The 26,066-nt window shown below is 43.8% G+C and overlaps 1 protein-coding gene across 8 annotated transcripts in view; it reads right to left on the bottom strand.

Moving 5' to 3' along the window:
* Positions 1-510: 510 nt before the first annotated feature.
* The window catches only part of LOC129831733 (RNA binding protein fox-1 homolog 1), an 83,580-nt gene continuing 58,024 nt past the window's right edge, over positions 511-26,066 (bottom strand). For 2 of the 8 annotated variants that reach the window (XM_055895172.1, XM_055895137.1), the window contains exons 11-13: positions 10,437-10,512; positions 1,556-4,550; positions 511-1,045 (exon numbers count right to left, since the gene is read on the bottom strand). In XM_055895172.1, coding sequence (XP_055751147.1) covers positions 4,428-4,550; positions 10,437-10,512 — 199 coding nt within the window. In that variant the 3' untranslated portion in view covers positions 511-1,045; positions 1,556-4,427. Of the gene's footprint in view, positions 1,073-1,103; positions 1,471-1,555; positions 4,551-10,436; positions 10,513-17,635; positions 17,689-26,066 lie in introns of those variants that run through there. The other 6 variants (XM_055895147.1, XM_055895165.1, XM_055895157.1 and 3 more) reach the window with 6 other exon arrangements.

Genomic DNA, 26,066 nt, shown 5'->3' with positions numbered 1-26,066 from the left:
ATTCCATCTGGTCAGAACAGGAGAAACTCTGGGCCAGGTGGAGAGTCAATTCCATCTGGTCAGAACAGGAGAAACTCTGGGCCAGGTGGAGAGTCAATTCCATCTGGTAAGAACAGGAGAAACTCTGGGCCAGGTGGAGAGTCAATTCCATTTGGTCAGAACAGGAGAAACTCTGGGCCAGGTGGAGTCAATTCCATCTGGTCAGAACAGGAGAAACTCTGGGCCAGGTAGAGAGTCAATTCCATCTGGTCAGAACAGGATAAACTCTGGGCCAGGTGGAGAGCCAATTCCATCTGGTCAGAACAGGATAAACTCTGTGCCAGGTGAGGAGTCAATTCCATCTGGTCAGAACAGGATAAACTCTGGGCCAGGTGAGGAGTCAATTCCATCTGGTCAGAACAGGATGAACTCTGGGCCAGGTGAGGAGTCAATTCCATCTGGTCAGAACAGGATGAACTCTGGTAATTATCTTCAGAATGTGTAAATAAATAAAGAAAAACAGAGTTCTGCTTATCTTGACAAACTTTATTGATGGTTATTGTTAAGTGGAAGAACCATAGTGCATGCACATACAAGAACAAGGGAGGGTGTATCTCATCACAACACCTATGGAAGCAGAGGATGTAGAGGGTAAGGACAGAGACACGCGGTGGTGTAGCTAGGATACGTGTTGCCATGCCGACTGATGGTTCAGCAAACACAGGACAGGGACTTAACCCCCAGAATCTGTAGAATGGGGCTAAACCCCACAACCTGCAGACTGGATGGGACTTCACCCCCAGAATCTGTAGGATGGGGCTAAACCCCACAACCTGCAGACTGGATGGGACTTAACCCCAGAACCTGCAGGATGGGGCTAAATCCCACAACCTGCAGAATGGATGGGACTTAACCCCAGAACCTGCAGGATGGGGCTAAATCCCACAACCTGCAGACTGGATGGGACTTAACCCCAGAACCTGCAGGATGGGGCAAAACCCCACAACCTGCAGACTGGATGGGACTTAACCCCCAGAATCTGCAGGATGGGGCTAAACCCCACAACCTGCAGGATGGGACTAAACCCCACAACCTGCCAACAGGATGGGACTAAACCCCACAACCTGCCAACAGGATGGGACTTAACCCCAGAATCTGTAGAATGGGGCTAAACCCCACAACCTGCAGGATGGGACTTAACCCCAGAATCTGTAGAATGGGGCTAAATCCCACAACCTGCAGGATGGGACTAAACCCCACAACCTGCCAACAGGATGGGACTTAACCCCAGAATCTGTAGAATGGGGCTAAACCCCACAACCTGCAGACTGGATGGGACTTAACCCCAGAATCTGCAGGATGGGGCTAAATCCCACAACCTGCAGGATGGGACTTAACCACAGAATCTGTAGAATGGGACTAAACCCCACAACCTGCCAACAGGATGGGACTTAACCCCAGAATCTGTAGGATGGGACTAAACCCCACAACCTGCCAACAGGATGGGACTTAACCCCAGAATCTGTAGAATGGGGCTAAACCCCAGAATCTGTAGAATGGGGCTAAACCCCACAACCTGCAGACTGGATGGGGCTAAACCCCACAACCTGCAGACAGGATGGGGCTAAACCCCCAGAATCTGTAGAATGGGACTAAACCCCACAACCAGCCAACAGGATGGGGCTAAACCCCCAGAATCTGTAGAATGGGGCTAAACCCCAGAATCTGTAGAATGGGGCTAAACCCCACAACCTGCAGATGCCACTGCCTTTTTCATGGGTGGCATTTCTGAATATTTTTTCTTCTTCTTATAAATACAAAACTGAGATATGTGACAAACACCTCTGATCAGGTTAATTTGTAAACAAGGTGTAGGAAGAAAGGAGGGAGGAAAGGAGGGAGGGAGGATATCAGGAAGGAAAGAGGGGTGGAAGAAAGTATTTCGCTGCGTGAGGTGAGCTGGGCGTTTCCTCTCTCGCCCCTGGAGCACTTTAATCAACGACAGCTTCATCTTCATATTTACATATTACATCATCTTTTTTCACAAGTCATATATATTTCTAATTTTCTCTAATTTTCAAACAGTTTTTCAAAGTTCTAGAAAATAACATTACAAAGGAGGTCACATTTAAAAATGATATCAAACCCCAAAAGAAAGACAAGTCAATGTAAAACATAAAGCCTAACTAACAAACACCAACAATGTACAGGACACATGTTTTACAGCCTAGTAGTGGTGAAGACCGCGTACAGGCTGTGTGTGTGTCGGCAAAATAGTACAGTTGACAAAAACGCCGTGATAATATCTACATTATGATTGCATTACTTGTAGTGTGTCGTTATCCATCTGGAAAACGATGACTCTATAAACATGACGAGAAATGCTTTCCCTAACTGTTGGTATTATAGCCTACAACTAAAACGTTACAGTTGTGTATTATGTGTTTAACAGAAAACCTTCATTGCACAGCTCAAACGTCTCCATTAATACATTGTAGTTATATATATATATATTTTGTTCAGCTTTTATCGGGTACAAATAATCAGTCGTATAATTTTTGAAAAAAAAAAAAAAAAACGAAACAGAAAGGTAAAATAGAGAAGGTGAATATAGACATTATTATTATTTTCTAAATCTCTCCCATAATATAAAAGTCAGCAACTATATGAATGGATAAACTGTAACTTCTATAAAAACAACATCAGTCTCATTACTATGGGATAACCTACTCTATAAAGGGTTTTGACTAAAGGGACTAGATGATGGTTTCAACAGTAAACACTCCATGGAGAAAAAAACCATATGCCTCCCAAATGGCACCCTATTCCCTATATAGTGCACTACTTTGAACAGGGCCCTATGGCACCCTATTCCCTACATAGTGCACTACTTTGAACAGGGCCCCATGGCACCCTATTCCCTACATAGTGCACTACTTTGAACAGGGCCCTATGGCACCCTATTCCCTACATAGTGCACTACTTTGAACAGGGCCCTATGGCACCCTATTCCCTATATAGTGCACTACTTTGAACAGAGCCCGATGGCACCCTATTCCCTACATAGTGCACTACTTTGAACAGAGCCCTATGGCACCCTATTCCCTACATAGTGCACTACTTTGAACAGGGCCCCATGGCACCCTATTCCCTACATAGTGCACTACTTTGAACAGGGCCCTATGGCACCATATTCCCTACATAGTGCACTACGTTGACCAGAGGCATATAGGGCCCTATATAGGGAAAAGGGGTCCATTTGGGAAGCAGACTCTCTGTCCTCTACCAATAACAAGTTATTCTGTGTAGAATCTGTCTAAACACACAGATGGAACACCTCGGGACCATCTGAACCGTTGGCTTTGAGTGATAAACGATGACAATCACAACGATCCTGATCTAATCCACACATCCACATCCTCGCTGGCTAACACGCTGCCGACTACGCACCATTCACAAACAACTACTCCCCTCCATCTCTCTCTTTCCCATCACCTGGTCAACCCTTCGGTGCCTTTCTAGTACCCCATTTTACCCCCACCTCCCCAACCCTAACCTTAATCCTAACCCTGAGCTTCAGCCCTAACCTAACCTCAACCTTAACCCTAATCCTATCCTAACCCTAACACTTGCCCAGTCCTTAACTTTAACCCCATTCCTAACCCCAACCTTAACCCTAATCCTAACCTAACCCTAACGCTTGCCTAGTCCTTAACTTTAACCCTAATCCTAACCCTAACCCCAACCTTAACCCCAATCCTAATCCTAACCCCAGTAGCTAGGAAACAACGTAGACGCTAACAGAGGGAATGTCAAAGGAATCCGAACCCTACAATCATGTAAACACTCTTACAAAACGGGATCACATTCTATGATGTATTTTACAGGATTGGTTTGTCTTTTCACGGAGCCCTAACAGTTGAAATGTGTTGTTTAATAATGGTAAGGTTTAAAATCTATTAGCTCTTCTATAGCTCTACCGACACGGACAATCTACTAACCTTAACAAATTAAAAACCCACTGTATCAAAATTAACAGCACACAATATCTGAGGTATAAATATCCCTTTCTTTTTAGTTGACTGATTTCCCTCTCTCTTAGGAGCTGCTAAAATCATGCTCAACAGCATATATTGCAATACCCAGGCCTCAAAGTCCTCTCTCTCTCTCTCTCTCTCTCTCTCTCTCTCTCTCTCTCTCTCTCTCTCTCTCTCTCTCTCTCTCTCTCTCTCTCTCTCTCTCTCTCTCTCTCTCTCTGTCTCTGTCTCTGTCTCTGTCTCTGCTGTCTCTGTCTCACATACTGGTTTGTTGGTTGTGTGGTTTGTTGGTTGGTTGGTCTGTTGTGTCCCTGTCAGAAAGGATTGGTTGTTGTTTGGTTGTGGGGAGGTTGGTTGGTTGGTAGGGTAGTAATTGGTTGTTGTATGGTTTTAGGGAGGTTGGTTGGTGGGTTAGTATGGGGCGAAGCGGCTGTAACCTCCCCTGTATATACTAGCCTGCAGGGAGGACAACACCAGCCCCACGTCGTCAGCATGACTCCTCGTCTTGGCATCAGCCAACGGGGCAAACGCATTCTGAAACACAAAGATATCCTGTATATAGTACTGTTCTTCTATAACATTGTGAAAAACAAACCACCATAACCATGTCTAAAACAAACACCTCCATAGAGATAATGTAAGCATTCTGAAACACACACGTAACCATAGAGATAATGTAAACATTCCGAAACACACACGTAACCATAGAGATCATGTAAGCATTATGAAACACACACGTAACCGTAGAGATAATGTAAACATTCTGAAACACACACGTAACCGTAGAGATAATGTAAACATTCTGAAACACACGTAACCATAGAGATAATGTAAGAATTCTGAAACACAACATAGACATAAAGTATATATCAGCAATTTTACAATCGCAAAGTATTTTTATCAAAGTCAACAATTTCCCAGATATTATGTGAGGGCTTGAAAATGTGATGGATTGCCGCACTATTTCCGCATAAAACAGGCAAATCATCGCAATGTTATCGCATTAAACTGACCCATCAACGCAGTACAAAATGAGTACTTGCAATTTCAACCAATCACAACACTTTTTCCGCATAATAAGGTTAAATCAAGTCACGCGTCAAAAACCTTTTCCCTCATCAGCGTATTTTCACAACAAATTGGACAAAATCATTGCATAATGCCATGCAAAATGTCAGAATTTCTGAAGCAGAATCAAGCATTTTTACCTGCAAATATCACAGAAAATCCCAACACAATTGTGGAGGGACTGATATATAGTAATGTACTTCTATAGAATTCTGAAACACACGTGTAACCATAGAGATATACTGTATGTAAAGCATCTGAAACACACACGTAACCATAGAGATAAACTGTATGTAAAGCATCTGAAACACACAGGTAACCATAGAGATATACTGTATGTAAAGCATCTGAAACACACACGTAACCATAGAGATAAACTGTATGTAAAGCATCTGAAACACAGGCGTAACCATAGAGATAAACTGTATGTAAAGCATCTGAAACACACAGGTAACCATAGAGATAAACTGTATGTAAAGCATCTGAAACACACGCGTAACCATAGAGATAAACTGTATGTAAAGCATCTGAAACACACACGTAACCATAGAAATAAACTGTATGTAAAGCATCTGAAACACACGTGTAACCATAGAGATAAACTGTATGTAAAGCATCTGAAACACACACGTAACCATAGAGATATAATGTATGTAAAGCATCTGAAACACATGCGTAACCATAGAGATAAACTGTATGTAAAGGATTTGAAACACACGCGTAACCATAGAGATATACTGTATGTAAAGCATCTGAAACAAACGCGTAACCATAGAGATAAACTGTATGTAAAGCATTCTGAATCACACGCGTAACCATAGAGATATACTGTATGTAAAGCATCTGAAACACAGGCATAACCATAGAGATATATGTAAAGCATTCTGAATCACACGCGTAACCATAGAGATATACTGTATGTAAAGCATCTGAAACACACGCGTAACCATAGAGATAAACTGTATGTAAAGCATCTGAAACACAGGCGTAACCATAGAGATATATGTAAAGCATTCTGAATCACACGCGTAACCATAGAGATATACTGTATGTAAAGCATCTGAAACACACGCGTAACCATAGAGATATACTGTATGTAAAGCATCTGAAACACACGCATAACCATAGAGATATATGTAAAGCATTCTGAATCACACGCGTAACCATAGAGATATACTGTATGTAAAGCATCTGAAACACACACGTAACCATAGAGATATTCTTGTCATATATTTTTTTCTAATTCTATGCAAACAGCCATAAAGATATGTACTGTATATGTAAAGATATGTACTGTATATGTAAAGATATGTACTGTATATGTAAAGATATGTACTGTATATGTAAAGATATGTACTGTATATGTAAAGAGATGTACTGTATATGTAAAGATATGTACTGTATATGTAAAGATATGTACTGTATATGTACTGTATATGTAAAGATATGTACTGTATATGTACTGTATATGTAAAGATATGTACTGTATATGTACTGTATATGTAAAGATATGTACTGTATATGTACTGTATATGTAAAGATATGTACTGTGTATGTAAAGATATGTACTGTATATGTAAAGATATGTACTGTATATGTACTGTATATGTAAAGAGATGTACTGTATATGTAAAGAGATGTACTGTATATGTAAAGATATGTACTGTATATGTACTGTATATGTAAAGATATGTACTGTATATGTACTGTATATGTAAAGATATGTACTGTATATGTACTGTATATGTAAAGATGTGTACTGTGTATGTAAAGATATGTACTGTATATGTAAAGAGATGTACTGTATATGTAAAGATATGTACTGTATATGTAAAGAGATGTACTGTATATGTAAAGATATGTACTGTATATGTAAAGATATGTACTGTATATGTAAAGATATGTACTGTATATGTACTGTATATGTAAAGATATGTACTGTATATGTACTGTATATGTAAAGATATGTACTGTATATGTACTGTATATGTAAAGATATGTACTGTATATGTACTGTATATGTAAAGATATGTACTGTGTATGTAAAGATATGTACTGTATATGTAAAGATATGTACTGTATATGTACTGTATATGTAAAGAGATGTACTGTATATGTAAAGAGATGTACTGTATATGTAAAGATATGTACTGTATATGTACTGTATATGTAAAGATATGTACTGTATATGTACTGTATATGTAAAGATATGTACTGTATATGTACTGTATATGTAAAGATGTGTACTGTGTATGTAAAGATATGTACTGTATATGTAAAGAGATGTACTGTATATGTAAAGATATGTACTGTATATGTAAAGATATGTACTGTATATGTAAAGATATGTACTGTATATGTAAAGAGATGTACTGTATATGTACTGTATATGTAAAGATATGTACTGTATATGTACTGTATATGTAAAGATATGTACTGTATATGTAAAGAGATGTACTGTATATGTAAAGATATGTACTGTGTATGTAAAGATATGTACTGTATATGTACTGTATATGTAAAGATATGTACTGTATATGTACTGTATATGTAAAGATATGTACTGTATATGTAAAGAGATGTACTGTATATGTAAAGATATGTACTGTGTATGTAAAGATATGTACTGTATATGTAAAGATATGTACTGTATATGTAAAGAGATGTACTGTATATGTAAAGATATGTACTGTATATGTAAAGATATGTACTGTATATGTAAAGATATGTACTGTATATGTAAAGATATGTACTGTATATGTAAATCACTTTTCTAAGTCTACTTGTGAAACTCATTGGCTGACTGCTGTGTAGAATACCATCCACACACTACTTCCTGACCAACTAACTGCCGTTTACCGTCTGTTAGGTTACCGTTACAAACCCTGTGGGATGACATGGCCCCCCCACACATGCAGCGTGCACCAAGACACCTCATGCCAGCAGACATGCCAGGCCATCATGCCAGGGGCTACTCAGAGGGGTGAGAAACAATGGGTTAATACATGGAGAGATCACATAATAACATCAGTAATAACAGCAACATCAACACCATGCTCTTTATGTTGTGTTTGACGGAATCACATCACAATGCATCATGCTTGTGTTAGCGGAGTAGATGTATTTGTTTGTCTGTCTGGGGAGACGGAGGGAGAGGAGGAAGGAAGGATTAGGAGACAGAGAGGAGGAGGAAGGATTAGGAGACAGAGAGGAGGAGGAAGAGGAGACAGAGAGAGGAGGAAGGATTAGGAGACAGAGAGGAGGAGGAAGGATTAGGAGACAGAGAGGAGGAGGAAGGATTAGGAGACAGAGAGGAGGAGGAAGGATTAGGAGACAGAGAGGAGGAGGAGGAAGGAAGAGGAGACAGAGAGGAGGATGAAGGAAGAGGAGACAGAGAGAGGAGGAGGAAGGAAGGGGAGACAGAGAGAGAGAGGAGGAAGGAAGAGGAGACAGAGAGAGGAGGAGGAAGGAAGAGGAGACAGAGAGAGGAGGAGGAAGGAAGAGGAGACAGAGAGAGAGAGGAGGAAGGAAGAGGAGACAGAGAGAGGAGGAGGAAGGAAGAGGAGACAGAGAGAGAGAGGAGGAAGGAAGAGGAGACAGAGAGGAGGAGGAGGAAGGAAGAGGAGACAGAGAGGAGGAGGAAGGATTAGGAGACAGAGAGGAGGAGGAAGGAAGAGGAGACAGAGAGAGGAGGAGGAAGGAAGAGGAGACAGAGAGGAGGAGGAGGAGGAAGGGGAGACAGAGAGAGGAGGAGGAGGAAGAGGAGACAGAGAGGAGGAGGAGGAAGGAAGAGGAGACAGAGAGGAGGAGGAAGGAAGAGGAGACAGAGAGGAGGAGGAAGGAAGAGGAGACAGAGAGAGGAGGAGGAAGGAAGAGGAGACAGAGAGAGGAGGAGGAAGGAAGAGGAGACAGAGAGAGGAGGAGGAAGGAAGAGGAGACAGAGAGAGGAGGAGGAAGGAAGAGGAGACAGAGAGAGGAGGAGGAAGGAAGAGGAGACAGAGAGAGAGGAGGAGGAAGAGGAGACAGAGAGGAGGAGGAAGGAAGAGGAGACAGAGAGGAGGAGGAAGGAAGAGGAGACAGAGAGAGAGAGGAGGAAGGAAGAGGAGACAGAGAGAGGAGGAGGAAGAGGAGACAGAGAGAGGAGGAGGAAGGAAGAGGAGACAGAGAGGAGGAGGAGGAAGGAAGAGGAGACAGAGAGGAGGAGGAGGAAGGAAGGGGAGACAGAGAGGAGGATGAAGGAAGAGGAGACAGAGAGAGGAGGAGGAAGGAAGAGGAGACAGAGAGGAGGAGGAGGAGGAAGAGGAGACAGAGAGGAGGAGGAGGAAGGAAGAGGAGACAGAGAGGAGGAGGAAGGAAGAGGAGACAGAGAGAGGAGGAGGAAGGAAGAGGAGACAGAGAGGAGGAGGAGGAGGAAGAGGAGACAGAGAGGAGGAGGAGGAAGGAAGAGGAGACAGAGAGGAGGAGGAAGGAAGAGGAGACAGAGAGGAGGAGGAAGGAAGAGGAGACAGAGAGAGGAGGAGGAAGGAAGAGGAGACAGAGAGGAGGAGGAAGGAAGAGGAGACAGAGAGAGGAGGAGGAAGAGGAGACAGAGAGGAGGATGAAGGAAGAGGAGACAGAGAGGAGGAGGAGGAGGAAGAGGAGACAGAGAGGAGGAGGAAGGAAGAGGAGACAGAGAGGAGGAGGAAGGAAGAGGAGACAGAGAGAGGAGGAGGAAGGGGAGACAGAGAGAGAGAAGGAAGGAAGGGGAGACAGACAGAGATGGGGTGGGAAGGGGAGACAGAGAGAGAAGGAAGGAAGGGGAGACAGACAGAGATGGGGTGGGAAGGGGAGACAGAGAGAGAAGGAAGGAGACAGAGAGAGAAGGAAGGAAGGGGAGAAAGAGAGAGAAGGAAGGAAGGGGAGACAGAGAGAGGAGGAAGGAGACAGAGAGAGAAGGAAGGAAGGGGAGACAGAGAGAGAAGGAAGGAAGGGGAGACAGACAGAGATGGGGTGGGAAGGGGAGACAGAGAGAGAAGGAAGGAAGGGGAGACAGACAGAGATGGGGTGGGAAGGGGAGACAGAGAGAGAAGGAAGGAAGGGGAGACAGACAGAGATGGGGTGGGAAGGGGAGACAGAGAGAGAAGGAAGGAGACAGAGAGAGAAGGAAGGAAGGGGAGAAAGAGAGAGGAGGAAGGAGACAGAGAGAGAAGGAAGGAAGGGGAGAAAGAGAGAGAAGGAAGGAAGAGGAGACAGAGAGAGGTAGATAGAGGGGAATAGTGTGTCAGAGATAGAGGCAGAGGAGAGAGAGATGTAGAGAGGGAGTGAGAGAAGGACACAGAGAGAGAGAGACAAAGGTGTGTGAGTGTGTTTTACCATGGCACCAATGCTGTATGTGGCTGCTGGAGCAAGTGGGTGGTTGTAGGGGTCCGCAGCATATACTGGTCCGTAACTATGGAAACACATGAGACAACAACAAACACCATCAGTGCCCATCATCAAAACCACACACACACACATAAACACACACACACACACACACACACACACACACACACACACACACACACACACACACACACACACACACACACACACACACACACACACACACACACACACACACACACACACACACACACACACACACACACACACACACACACACACACACACACACACACACACACAGGACATCAATGTCTTTTACGTGTTCTGTAACTCTTAGGATTCATTTGAATGGAGTCAAAGTCACATGTAACAACCCTCTCAGTGCAGAAACAGAAGACTCAGCATCTGTGAATGTATGAAACCACGTTGAACCTGTGACTGAAAATGTCCTTCAGGACATCAAAAAGGTCATAACCTCCTTTCCTACTACATCTCAATACGTTTAATAAGACATGAAAACATAGAATAACGTTGGCTTTATATGTCATAGTGAATACAGCAGGTTTTACCCTAACAAGAAAAGGATTGGTCCCTTTTCATATTGAGAGAGACAGAGTGACAGAGAGACAGACAGACAGACAGAGAGACAGACAGAGAGAGACAGAGTGACAGACAAAATGAGACAGACAGTAAGACAGAGAGACAAAGAAAGAGAAAGTGCAGACTGACAAAAAGAACAAGAGTTTGTGAGACTTCGAAAGAAAGAACAGTTAGAGAGAAAGAATGAAAGAGAGACAGGGAGACAGATGGAGAGACATACAGAGAGACAGAATGAAAGAGAGACAGGGAGACAGATGGAGAGACATACAGAGAGACACAAATAGACAGACAGACAGAGAGACAGAGATACAGAAAGACATACAGAGACACAGACAGACAGAACGAGACAGACAGACAGAGAGACAGAGATACAGAAAGACATACAGAGACACAGACAGACAGAACGAGACAGACAGACAGAGAGACGGACGGACGGACAAACGGACGGGCGAACAGACGGACAGGGAGAAAGACAGAGATACAGAGAGACAGAGACACAGACAGACAGACAGAGACAGACAGAGAGAGAGAGACAGGCAGACAGAGACAGAAAGACAGACACAGAGACAGACAGACACAGAGACGGACGGACGGACAAACGGACGGACAGACAGACGGACAGAGAGAGAGACAGAGATACAGACAGACACAGAGAGAGAGAGACAGAAAGACAGACAGACACAGAGAGAGAGACAGAAAGAAAGACAGACACAGAGAGAAAGACAGAAAGACAGACACAGAGAAAGAGACAGAGAGACAGACAGACATCTTAAAAACTAAAACGCCCAGACAGCGGTTCCATATCCCAGAGTTCCGAGGGGCAGTGAGCAGCAGCGTTGGCGATAGCAGAGTTCTAATCTCCCCCTCTGAGCCTGACTGCCCGCGCATACTGATAACAGCCAATCAGCAGCCTGGCTTGCAAATATAAATAAGCTGATTTGCATATGGGCCCAGCGCTGTGCGATTAGGCTCAGTTAATTCCCATTCGTTTTGGACATTGTGTATGTGTGTTTGTGTGTGTGTGTGTGTGCGTGTGCGGGAGTGTGTCTGTGTGTGCGTATGTGTGTTAATCCCCATTACATTTGGACGTTGTTCTTCAGTCTCACCAACCTGCTCTACTATACTGACCTGCAGTCTCTACTACACTGACCTACAGTCTCTACTATACTGACCTACAGTCTCTACTATACTGACCTACAGTCTCTACTATACTGACCTACAGTCTCTACTATACTGACCTACAGTCTCTACTACACTGACCTACAGTCTCTACTATACTGACCTACAGTCTCTACTATACTGACCTACAGTCTCTACTACACTGACCTACAGTCTCTACTATACTGACCTACAGTCTCTACTATACTGACCTACAGTCTCTACTACACTGACCTGCAGTCTCTACTACACTGACCTACAGTCTCTACTATACTGACCTACAGTCTCTACTATACTGACCTACAGTCTCTACTACACTGATCTACAGTCTCTACTATACTGACCTACAGTCTCTACTACACTGACCTACAGTCTCTACTATACTGACCTACAGTCTCTACTACACTGATCTACAGTCTCTACTATACTGACCTACAGTCTCTACTACACTGACCTACAGTCTCTACTACACTGACCTACAGTCTCTACTATACTGACCTGCAGTCTCTACTACACTGACCTACAGTCTCTACTATACTGACCTGCAGTCTCTACTACACTGACCTACAGTCTCTACTACACTGACCTACAGTCTCTACTATACTGGCCTGCAGTCTCTACTATACTGACCTGCAGTCTCTACTATACTGACCTACAGTCTCTACTATACTGACCTGCAGTCTCTACTACACTGACCTACAGTCTCTACTACACTGACCTACAGTCTCTACTATACTGGCCTGCAGTCTCTACTATACTGACCTGCAGTCTCTACTACACTGACCTGCAGTCTCTACTATACTGACCTGCAGTCTCTACTATACTGACCTACAGTCTCTACTATACTGACCTACAGTCTCTACTATACTGACCTGCAGTCTCTACTATACTGACCTGCAGTCTCTACTATACTGACCTACAGTCTCTACTATACTGACCTGCAGTCTCTACTATACTGACCTACAGTCTCTACTATACTGACCTGCAGTCTCTACTATACTGACCTGCAGTCTCTACTACACTGACCTACAGTCTCTACTATACTGACCTACAGTCTCTACTACACTGACCTACAGTCTCTACTATACTGACCTGCAGTCTCTACTACACTGACCTGCAGTCTCTACTACACTGACCTACAGTCTCTACTACACTGACCTACAGTCTCTACTACACTGACCTACAGTCTCTACTATACTGACCTGCAGTCTCTACTATACTGACCTACAGTCTCTACTATACTGACCTGCAGTCTCTACTATACTGACCTGCAGTCTCTACTATACTGATCTACAGTCTCTACTACACTGACCTGCAGTCTCTACTACACTGACCTACAGTCTCTACTACACTGACCTACAGTCTCTACTATACTGACCTGCAGTCTCTACTACACTGACCTGCAGTCTCTACTACACTGACCTACAGTCTCTACTACACTGACCTACAGTCTCTACTATACTGACCTACAGTCTCTACTACACTGACCTGCAGTCTCTACTACACTGATCTACAGTCTCTACTATACTGACCTGCAGTCTCTACTATACTGATCTACAGTCTCTACTATACTGACCTGCAGTCTCTACTACACTGATCTACAGTCTCTACTACACTGACCTACAGTCTCTAATACACTGACCTACAGTCTCTACTATACTGCCCTACAGTCTCTACTATACTGACCTACAGTCTCTACTATACTGACCTACAGTCTCTAATACACTGACCTACAGTCTCTACTATACTGCCCTACAGTCTCTACTATACTGACCTACAGTCTCTACTATACTGACCTACAGTCTCTACTATACTGACCTACAGTCTCTACTATACTGACCTGCAGTCTCTACTACACTGACCTACAGTCTCTACTATACTGACCTACAGTCTCTACTACACTGACCTACAGTCTCTACTATACTGACCTACAGTCTCTACTATACTGACCTACAGTCTCTACTATACTGACCTACAGTCTCTACTATACTGACCTACAGTCTCTACTATACTGACCTACAGTCTCTAATACACTGACCTACAGTCTCTACTATACTGACCTACAGTCTCTACTATACTGACCTGCAGTCTCTACTACACTGATCTACAGTCTCTACTATACTGACCTACAGTCTCTACTATACTGACCTGCGGTCTCTACTACACTGACCTACAGTCTCTACTATACTGACCTACAGTCTCTACTATACTGACCTACAGTCTCTACTATACTGACCTACAGTCTCTACTATACTGACCTGCAGTCTCTACTATACTGACCTGCAGTCTCTACTATACTGACCTACAGTCTCTACTATACTGACCTACAGTCTCTACTATACTGACCTACAGTCTCTACTACACTGACCTGCAGTCTCTACTATACTGACCTACAGTCTCTACTACACTGACCTGCAGTCTCTACTATACTGACCTACAGTCTCTACTACACTGACCTACAGTCTCTACTATACTGACCTGCAGTCTCTACTACACTGACCTGCAGTCTCTACTATACTGACCTGCGGTCTCTACTACACTGACCTACAGTCTCTACTATACTGACCTGCAGTCTCTACTACACTGACCTGCAGTCTCTACTATACTGACCTGCGGTCTCTACTACACTGACCTACAGTCTCTACTATACTGACCTACAGTCTCTACTATACTGACCTACAGTCTCTACTACACTGACCTACAGTCTCTACTATACTGACCTACAGTCTCTACTATACTGACCTGCGGTCTCTACTACACTGACCTACAGTCTCTACTATACTGACCTACAGTCTCTACTATACTGACCTACAGTCTCTACTACACTGACCTACAGTCTCTACTATACTGACCTACAGTCTCTACTATACTGACCTGCAGTCTCTACTACACTGACCTACAGTCTCTACTATACTGACCTACAGTCTCTACTACACTGACCTACAGTCTCTACTATACTGACCTACAGTCTCTACTATACTGACCTGCAGTCTCTACTATACTGACCTACAGTCTCTACTATACTGACCTACAGTCTCTACTATACTGACCTACAGTCTCTACTACACTGACCTACAGTCTCTACTATACTGCCCTACAGTCTCTACTACACTGACCTGCAGTCTCTACTATACTGACCTACAGTCTCTACTATACTGACCTACAGTCTCTACTATACTGACCTACAGTCTCTACTATACTGACCTACAGTCTCTACTACACTGACCTACAGTCTCTACTATACTGACCTACAGTCTCTACTACACTGACCTACAGTCTCTACTATACTGCCCTACAGTCTCTACTATACTGACCTGCAGTCTCTACTATACTGACCTGCAGTCTCTACTATACTGACCTACAGTCTCTACTATACTGACCTGCAGTCTCTACTATACTGACCTACAGTCTCTACTACACTGACCTGCAGTCTCTACTATACTGACCTACAGTCTCTACTATACTGACCTGCAGTCTCTACTATACTGACCTGCAGTCTCTACTATACTGACCTACAGTCTCTACTACACTGACCTGCAGTCTCTACTATACTGACCTACAGTCTCTACTACACTGACCTGCAGTCTCTACTATACTGACCTACAGTCTCTACTATACTGACCTGCAGTCTCTACTATACTGACCTACAGTCTCTACTACACTGACCTGCAGTCTCTACTATACTGACCTACAGTCTCTACTACACTGACCTACAGTCTCTACTATACTGCCCTACAGTCTCTACTACACTGACCTGCAGTCTCTACTATACTGACCTACAGTCTCTACTACACTGACCTACAGTCTCTACTATACTGACCTACAGTCTCTACTACACTGACCTGCAGTCTCTACTATACTGACCTACAGTCTCTACTATACTGACCTACAGTCTCTACTATACTGACCTACAGTCTCTACTACACTGACCTGCAGTCTCTACTATACTGACCTACAGTCTCTACTACACTGACCTACAGTCTCTACTATACTGACCTACAGTCTCTACTATACTGCCCTGCAGTCTCTACTATACTGATCTACAGTCTCTACTATACTGACCTACAGTCTCTACTATACTGACCTACAGTCTCTACTACACTGACCTACAGTCTCTACTACACTGACCTACAGTCTCTACTACACTGACCTACAGTCTCTACTACACTGACCTACAGTCTCTACTATACTGACCTACAGTCTCTACTATACTGACCTACAGTCTCTACTATACTGACCTACAGTCTCTACTACACTGACACCAGTTGTTATAACTGCTAATGATATAGTAAATCATGACACCAGTTGTTATAACTGCTAATGATATAGTAAATCATGACACCAGTTGTTATAACTGCTAATGATATAGTAAATCATGGCACCAGTTGTTATAACAGCTTATGACATGGTAAATCATGACACCAGTTGTTATAACTGCTAATGAAATAGTGAATCCTGTTCATGACAACTCTACGAAGCTCTACGAAGGGCCTGCCATTAGACATCATGACACCAGTTGTAATAACTGCTAATGAAATAGTAAATCCTGTTCATGACAACTCTACGAAGCTCTACGAAGGGCCTTCTATGAGACATCATGACACCAGTTATAAGAACTGCTAATGAAATAGTAAATTCTGTTCATGACAACTCTACGAAGCTCTACGAAGGGCCTGCCATTAGACATCATGACACCAGTTGTAATAACTGCTAATGAAATAGTAAATCCTGTTCATGACAACTCTACGAAGCTCTACGAAGGGCCTGCCATTAGACATCATGACACCAGTTGCAATAACTGCTAATAAAATAGTAAATCCTGTTCATGACAACTCTACGAAGCTCTATGAAGGACTTGCTATGAGACATAATGACACCAGTTGTAATAACTGCTAATGATATAGTAAATCATGACACCAGTTGTTATAACTGCTAATGATATAGTAAATCATGACACCAGTTGTTATAACAGCTTATGACATGGTAAATCATGACACCAGTTGTTATAACTGCTAATGATATAGTAGATCATGACACCAGTTGTTATAACTGCTTATGAAATGGTAGGGTGAGGATAAGAGACAGAGCGAGAGAGAGAGAGAGAGAGAGAGAGAGAGAGAGAGAGAGAGAGAGAGAGAGAGAGAGAGAGAGAGAGAGAGAGAGAGAGAGAGAGAGAGAGAGAGAGAGAGGGGATAGAAGAGAGACAGGGATAAAAGAGAGGGAGAGAGAGAATGGGAGAGAGAGAGAGAGCGAGAGAGAGAGAGAGCAAGAGAGCGAGAGAGAGATGGAGAGAGAGAATGGGAGAGAGAATGGGAGAGAGAGCGAGAGAGAGAGAGAGAGCGAGATAGAGGGAGAGAGAGAGAGGGGCGGGGGTGATGTAATTTGATACTGAGTTGTATTCTATATCTATCTGTATTTATGATTACCTGTAGAGGTGTTACAAGACATTTCATCTGCTGCAAGGAGGACCAAATTATTTCTGCAAGAGAAGATAAGATTCACAATAGCACTGCTTTCTGAGGGGATATCTGGGGAGGGAGGAGAGGGGAAGACGGGATGGGGAGAGGCATGGAGGGTAAGGAGGTGGGGGGAAGATTCACAATACCCCTGTGCTTTCTGAGGGGTAAAATCTGGAGAGGGGGAGGGGAGGGTAAGACAGGAGGAAAGAGAAGATGGGATGGGAGAGGGAAGTGGGGAGGGATACGTGGGGAAGAGCATTGGGCGAGTGTGGGAGGGATGATTCAGAGATGGAGGGGTAGAGGATGAAGTGAAGAGGTATAGGGAGAAAGGGGATGATTCAGAGATGGGGGTAGAGGATGAATTGAAGAGGTATTGGGAGAGGATGATTCAGAGATGGAGGGGTAGAGGATGAAGTGAAGAGGTATAGGGAGAAAGAGGATGATTCAGAGATGGAGGGGTAGAGGATGAAGTAAAGAGGTATAGGGAGAAAGAGGGATGATTCAGAGATGGAGGGGTAGAGGATGAAGTGAAGAGGTCTAGGGAGAAAGAGGATGATTCAGAGATGGAGGGGTAGAGGATGAAGTGAAGAGGTATAGGGAGAAACAGGGATGATTCAGAGATGGAGGGGTAGAGGATGAAGTGATGAGGTATAGGGAGAAAGGGGATGATTCAGAGATGGGGGGTAGAGGATGAATTGAAGAGGTATTGGGAGAGGATGATTCAGAGAAGGAGGGGTAGAGGATGAAGTGAAGAGGTATAGGGAGAAACAGGGATGATTCAGAGATGGAGGGGTAGAGGATGAAGTGATGAGGTATAGGGAGAAACAGGGATGATTCAGAGATGGAGGGGTAGAGGATGAAGTGAAGAGGTAAAGGGAGAAACAGGGATGATTCAGAGATGGAGGGGTAGAGGATGAAGTGAAGAGGTATAGGGAGAAAGAGGATGATTCAGAGATGGAGGGGTAGAGGATGAAGTGAAGAGGTAAAGGGAGAAACAGGGATGATTCAGAGATGGAGGGGTAGAGGATGAAGTGAAGAGGTATAGGGAGAAAGAGGATGATTCAGAGATGGAGGGGTAGAGGATGAAGTGAAGAGGTCTAGGGAGAAAGAGGGATGATTCAGAGATGGAGGGGTAGAGGATGAAGTGAAGAGGTATAGGGAGAAAGAGGGATGATTTGGAAGAGAGGATGGGACAAAGGATTTAATTTGAAAAGTAGAGAATCTGAAGCATAATAAATGTGAAAACTATGTCAATATGAAGCAGAGAGGACTGTTACTCTAGCTATCTAATGACATTGGCAGCTGTCAGATTTGTGTTCAATTTCCAAAAAGACAAGACCTGTAGCTCTTCAAATATATAAATAACTTAAAGCTGCACTATGTTACTTTTTGGGGTGTTTGTTGTAGTTTATGGTTTTGTGTTGAGTGTATGTGTCTAGCTGTGTCTATGTTGGGTGTAGTTCTAGGAAAGTCTATGGTGGCCGGAATGGGTTCTCAATTAGAGACAGCTGATTTCGGTTGTCTCTAATTGGGAGCCATATTTAAGGCTGCCATAGGCTTTAGCTGTTTGTGGGTCATTGTTTGTGTATATGTATATGTCGACGTAAGTAGTTTGTGTGTGCACTTACGTTTGAAGTTTTTTCACGATCGTTTGTTGTTTTCGTTAGTGTTGTATAAGTGTTACGTGTTCATCTTCGTCGTTGTTATTAAAGAAGATGTATTCAAATCATGTTGCGCCTTGGTCCTCTCGTTCATGTCAACACGATCGTGACAGAATGACCCACCAATACCGGATCAAGCAACATGACCGGCGGCAACAGGATCAAGGCATTAAGGATTCATGGACATGGGAGGAGATTTTAGATGGTAACGGACCTTGGGCGCAACCGGGAGAATATCGCCTCCCTCGTGAAGAGCTGGAGGCAGCGAAAGACGAGAGGAGGCGATATGAGGAGGCAGCACGGAGACAAGGCTGGAGACCCGCGAGTACTACCCAAAAATTTCTTGGGGGGGGGCTAAGAGGTAGTGGGCCGAGGGCAGGTAGGAGACCTGCGCCCACTTCCCAGGCTAACCGTGGAGAGCGGGAGTACGGGCGGACACCGTGTTACGCAGTAGAGCGCACGGTGTCTCCTGTACGTGTTCATAGCCCGGTGCGGGTTATTCCACCTTCCCGCACTGGTAGGGCTAGATTGGGCATTGAGCCAGGTGCCATGATACCGGCTCAACGCGTCTGGTCTCCAGTGCGTCTCCTCGGGCCGGTATACATGGCACCAGCCTTACGCATGGTGTCCCCGGTTCGCCTACATAGCCCGGTGCGGGTTATTCCACCTTCCCGCACTGGTCGGGCGACGGGGAGCCTTCAACCAGGTAAGGTTGGGCAGGCTCGGTGTTCAAGGGAACCAGTACGCCTGCACGGTCCGGTATTTCCGGCGCCACCTCCCCGCCCCAGGTCAGTTCCACCAGTGCCTACACCACGTAACAGGCTTCCAGTGTGTCTCCAGAGCCCTGTTCCTCCTCCACGCACTCGTCCTATGGTGCGTGTCTCCAGCCCGGTACCACCAATTCCGGCACCACGCACTAAGCCTCCTGTGCGTCTCCAGAGTCCTGTGCATCCTGTTGCTGCTCCCCGCACTAGCCCTGAGATGCGTGTCCCCAGTCCGGTACCACCAGTTCCGGCCCCACGCACTAGGCCTAATGTGCGTCCCCAGGGTCCAGTATGCCCTGTTCCTTCTCCCCGCACTAGCCTGAAAGTGCGTGCCTTTAGCCCGGTGCCTCCAGTTCCGGCACCACGCACCAGGCCTACAGTGCGCCTCATCCGGCCAGAGCCATCCGTCTCCCCAGCGCCGTCTGAGCCATCCGTTTCCCCAGCGCCGTCTGAGCCATCCGTCTCCCCAGCGCCGTCTGAGCCATCCGTCTCCCCAGCGCCATCTGAGCCATCCGTCTGCCTAGTGCCGTCTGAGCCATCCGTCTGTCCAGAGCCATTAGAGCCGCCCGTCTGTCCCGAGCCGTCAGAGCCATTAGTCAGTCAGGAGCCGCTAGAGCCATTCGTCAGTCAGGATCTGCCAGAGCCGCCAACCAGACAGGATCTGCCAGAGCCGCCAACCAGACAGGATCTGCCAGAGCCGCCAACCAGACAGGATCTGCCAGAGCCGCCAACCAGACAGGATCTGCCAGAGCCGCCAACCAGACAGGATCTGCCAGAGCCGCCAGCCAGCCATGAGCGTCCAGATCCGTCTGCCAGCCATGAGAAGCCGGATCCGTCAGCTAGCCATGAGCAGCCAGATCTGTCAGCCAGCCATGAGCCATCCAGCCAGGATCTGCCCATTATCCTGGTGTTGCCCCTTATCCTGGTGCTGCCCCTTATCCTGGTGCTGCCCCTTATCCCGGTGCTGCCCCTTATCCCGGTGCTGCCCCTTATCCCGGTGCTGCCCCTTATCCCGGTGCTGCCCCTTATGACTATGGTGGGGTGGGGACCACGACCAGTGCCGGAGCCGCCGCCGTGGAAGGAAGCCCACCCAGACCCTCCCCTAGACTATGTGCTGGTGCGTCCGGAGTTCGCACCTTAAGGGGGGGGTTATGTCACGCCCTGGCCTTAATATTATTTGTTTTATTTATTATTTTAGTTAGGTCAGGGTGTGACATGGGGTATGTGTGTATTTTGGGGTATTATATGGTAGAGGGGGTGTTTGTTGTAGTTTATGGTTTTGTGTTGAGTGTATGTGTCTAGCTGTGTCTATGTTGGGTGTAGTTCTAGGAAAGTCTATGGTGGCCGGAATGGGTTCTCAATTAGAGACAGCTGATTTCGGTTGTCTCTAATAGGGAGCCATATTTAAGGCTGCCATAGGCTTTAGCTGTTTGTGGGTCATTGTTTGTGTATATGTCGACGTAAGTAGTTTGTGTGTGCACTTACGTTTGAAGTTTTTTCACGATCGTTTGTTGTTTTTGTTAGTGTTGTATAAGTGTGTCGTGTTCATCTTCGTCGTTGTTATTAAAAGAAGATGTATTCAAATCATGTTGCGCCTTGGTCCTCTCGTTCATGTCAACGCGATCGTGACACATTCTCATTGGTAGATCTATGTGTGCTATTGCTATGCATTCTTTCGGGAGGGGTTTTGTACACCATCTTCAAACAGCTGAAAAAACTATATTTCTGGTTCTGGACAAATATATTTAGACTGTACAATGATTCTCTACACTATATTTCTGGTTCTGGACAAATATATTTAGACTGTACAATGATTCTCTACACTATATTTCTGGTTATGGAAAATATATTTAGACTGTACAATGATTCTCTACACTATATTTCTGGTTCTGGACAAATATATTTAGACTGTACAATGATTCTCTACACTATATTTCTGGTTATGGAAAATATATTTAGACGGTACAATGATTCTCTACACTATATTTCTGGTTACGGAAAATATATTTAGACTGTACAATGATTCTCTACACTATATTTCTGGTTCTGGACAAATATATTTAGACGGTACAATGATTCTCTACACTATATTTCTGGTTCTGGACAAATATATTTAGACGGTACAATGATTCTCTACACTATATTTGCTTGTTTTGTCACAAACTGAAATTCGGTGAACTTGTCACGGATCCCTTTGGGACTGTGTCATTAAGCACACCTGCTCCCTATTCCCAGTGATTAGTAAATGTATAGTGTGCCCTTTGTTCACCATGGTCTTGTCCATTATTGTTACAATGTCTGTTGGTCGTGTGAGTACCTGCGCTGTGTTGGTTTGGCTTTTGTGCCACTTGTGTTCTGCACAGATGATTACGGGTCTCGTCCTGTGTTGTATCATTGTGTGTGTGTGTATGTTATGGGTCTTGTCCTGTGTTGTATCACTGTGTGTGTATGTGTTACGGGTCTCGTCCTGTGTTGTATCATTGTGTGTGTGTATGTTATGGGTCTTGTCCTGTGTTGTATCAATGTGTGTGTGTGTGTTACGGGTCTCGTCCTGTGTTGTATCATTGTGTGTGTGTATGTTATGGGTCTTGTCCTGTGTTGTATCAATGTGTGTGTGTGTATGTTATGGGTCTTGTCCTGTGTTGTATCATTGTGTGTGTATGTTACGGGTCTTGTCCTGTGTTGTATCATTGTGTGTGTGTATGTTATGGGTCTTGTCCTGTGTTGTATCATTGTGTGTGTGTATGTTATGGGTCTCGTCCTGTGTTGTATCATTGTGTGTGTGTGTTACGGGTCTCGTCCTGTGTTGTATCATTGTGTGTGTGTGTATGTTACGGGTCTTGTCCTGTGTTGTATCATTGTGTGTGTATGTTACGGGTCTTGTCCTGTGTTGTATCATTGTGTGTGTGTGTATGTTATGGGTCTTGTCCTGTGTTGTATCATTGTGTGTGTGTATGTTATGGGTCTTGTCCTGTGTTGTATCATTGTGTGTGTGTGTTACGGGTCTTGTCCTGTGTTGTATCATTGTGTGTGTATGTTATGGGTCTTGTCCTGTGTTGTATCATTGTGTGTGTATGTTACGGGTCTTGTCCTGTGTTGTATCATTGTGTGTGTGTATGTTATGGGTCTTGTCCTGTGTTGTATCAATGTGTGTGTGTATGTTATGGGTCTTGTCCTGTGTTGTATCATTGTGTGTGTATGTTACGGGTCTTGTCCTGTGTATTTATTAGAGGTACTCCTCTCTCTTTCGTTTGTGTTTCTACCCAGTGTTTTGTATAGTGTTTGTTTGGTCATCGTCCCGTGCTTTACACGGCACGCTGTAATTTGGGTCAATAAAAACCCCTATTACGCATTCCTGCGCCTGTCTCCCGATCCTTATACCAACGTGACAGAACTATTAGAATTTTAGCAACCAGGAAATGACAGAGCGATTTGTGCACAGTGCACCTTAAATAATGCAGCAGAGACCAACAACATGCAGATTGACTCAGCCCATCTTTATCACGGCAGGTAGCTGGTTAGAACACACTCTAGAAAACCCACTTAGAACCCACTTAGAACACCCTCTAGAGAACACGCTTAGAAAACACTTAGAACACCCTCTAGAGAACACATGTAGAACCCACTTAGAACACCCTCTAGAGAACACACTTAGAACCCACTTAGAACACACTCTAGAGAACACGCTTAGAACACACTTAGAACACCCTCTAGAGAACACATGTAGAACCCACTTAGAACACCCTCTAGAGAACACACTTAGAACCCACTAAGAACACCCTCTAGAGAACACACTTAGAACCTACTTAGAGCTTAGAACACCCTCCAGAGCAAACACTTAGAACCCACTTAGAACACCCTTTAGATAACACACTTAGAACACCCTCTAGAGAACACACTTAGAACACCCTCTAGAGAACACTCTTAGAACCCACTTAGAACCCATTCTCCAATACAATAATTACCACAATGACTCATATACACGAGGACTGCATGACCAATACCACCACACAACACAACCTCGTCATGCCTGGTATAAAACAACACAACCTCATCACGCCTGGTATAAAACAACACAACCTCATCATGACTGGTATAAAACAACACAACCTCATCATGCCTGGTATAAAACAACACAACCTCATCACGCCTGGTATAAAACAACACAACCTCATCATGCCTGGTATAAAACAACACAACCTCATCATGACTGGTATAAAACAACACAACCTCATCATGACTGGTATAAAACAACACAACCTCATCATGACTGGTATAAAACAACACAACCTCATCATGACTGGTATAAAACAACACAACCTCATCATGACTGGTATAAAACAACACAACCTCATCATGCCTGGTATAAAACAACACAACCTCATCATGCCTGGTATAAAACAACACAACCTCATCATGACTGGTATAAAACAACACAACCTCAACATGCCTGGTATAAAACAACACAACCTCATCATGACTGGTATAAAACAACACAACCTCAACATGCCTGGTATAAAACAACACAACCTCATCATGACTGGTATAAAACAACACAACCTCATCATGACTGGTATAAAACAACACAACCTCAACATGCCTGGTATAAAACAACACAACCTCAACATGCCTGGTATAAAACAACAAAACCTCATTATGCCTGGTATAAAACAACACAACCTCAACATGCCTGGTATAAAACAACACAACCTCATCATGACTGGTATAAAACAATACAACCTCATCATGCCTGGTATAAAACAACACAACCTCACCATGCCTGGTATAAAACAACACAACCTCATCATGCCTGGTATAAAACAACACAACCTCATCATGCCTGGTATAAAACAACACTATGTATTTATATGTATTTGTTATTACTCACTGTTGTTTAATAACATGGCTGTACACTGCCACATCAAATCAAAGGTTGATCTAAATCAATTTCACTTGGTTCTCGACATACTTTACATAAAGAGGCATAAACAAAGAGGAGAGTAACATGTGAGATATCTAGAGCCATGTCTAAACAGATCTCCCAGGTTTAAGAGAATATAACAGAACGAGGCATGCACTACCGTTTCATGTTAAATATCTACTATACATCTAACACCACAGTACTGTCTACTGTTCCATGTTAAATATATACTATACATCTAACACCACAGTACTGTCTACTGTTTCATGTTAAATATCTACTATACATCTAACACCACAGTACTGTCTACTGTTTCATGTTAAATATCTACTATACATCTAACACCACAGTACTGTCTACTGTTCCATGTTAAATATCTACATCTAACACCACAGTACTGTCTACTGTTTCATGTTAAATATCTACTATACATCTAACACCACAGTACTGTCTACTGTTCCATGTTAAATATCTACATCTAACACCACAGTACTGTCTACTGTTTCATGTTAAATATCTACTATACATCTAACACCACAGTACTGTCTACTGTTTCATGTTAAATATATACATCTAACACCACAGTACTGTCTACTGTTCCATGTTAAATATCTACTATACATCTAACACCACAGTACTGTCTACTGTTTCATGTTAAATATCTACTATACATCTAACACCACAGTACTGTCTACTGTTTCATGTTAAATATCTACATCTAACACCACAGTACTGTCTACTGTTCCATGTTAAATATCTACTATACATCTAACACCACAGTACTGTCTAATGTTTCATGTTAAATATCTACTATACATCTAACACCACAGTACTGTCTACTGTTCCATGTTACATATCTACTATACACCAAACACCACAGTACTGCCTACTGTTCCATGTAAAATATCTACTATACATCTAACACCACAGTACTGTCTACTGTTCCATGTTAAATATCTACTATACATCTACCACCACAGTACTGTCTACTGTTCCATGTTACATATCTACTATACATCTAACACCACAGTACTATCTACTGTTCCATGTTA

This window comes from Salvelinus fontinalis, chromosome 2, assembly GCF_029448725.1.
Source record: "Salvelinus fontinalis isolate EN_2023a chromosome 2, ASM2944872v1, whole genome shotgun sequence".
Lineage (NCBI taxonomy): Eukaryota > Metazoa > Chordata > Actinopteri > Salmoniformes > Salmonidae > Salvelinus > Salvelinus fontinalis.
The sequence above is the reverse complement of the archived record's forward strand: the minus strand, read 5'-3'. Positions and strand labels throughout refer to the sequence as shown.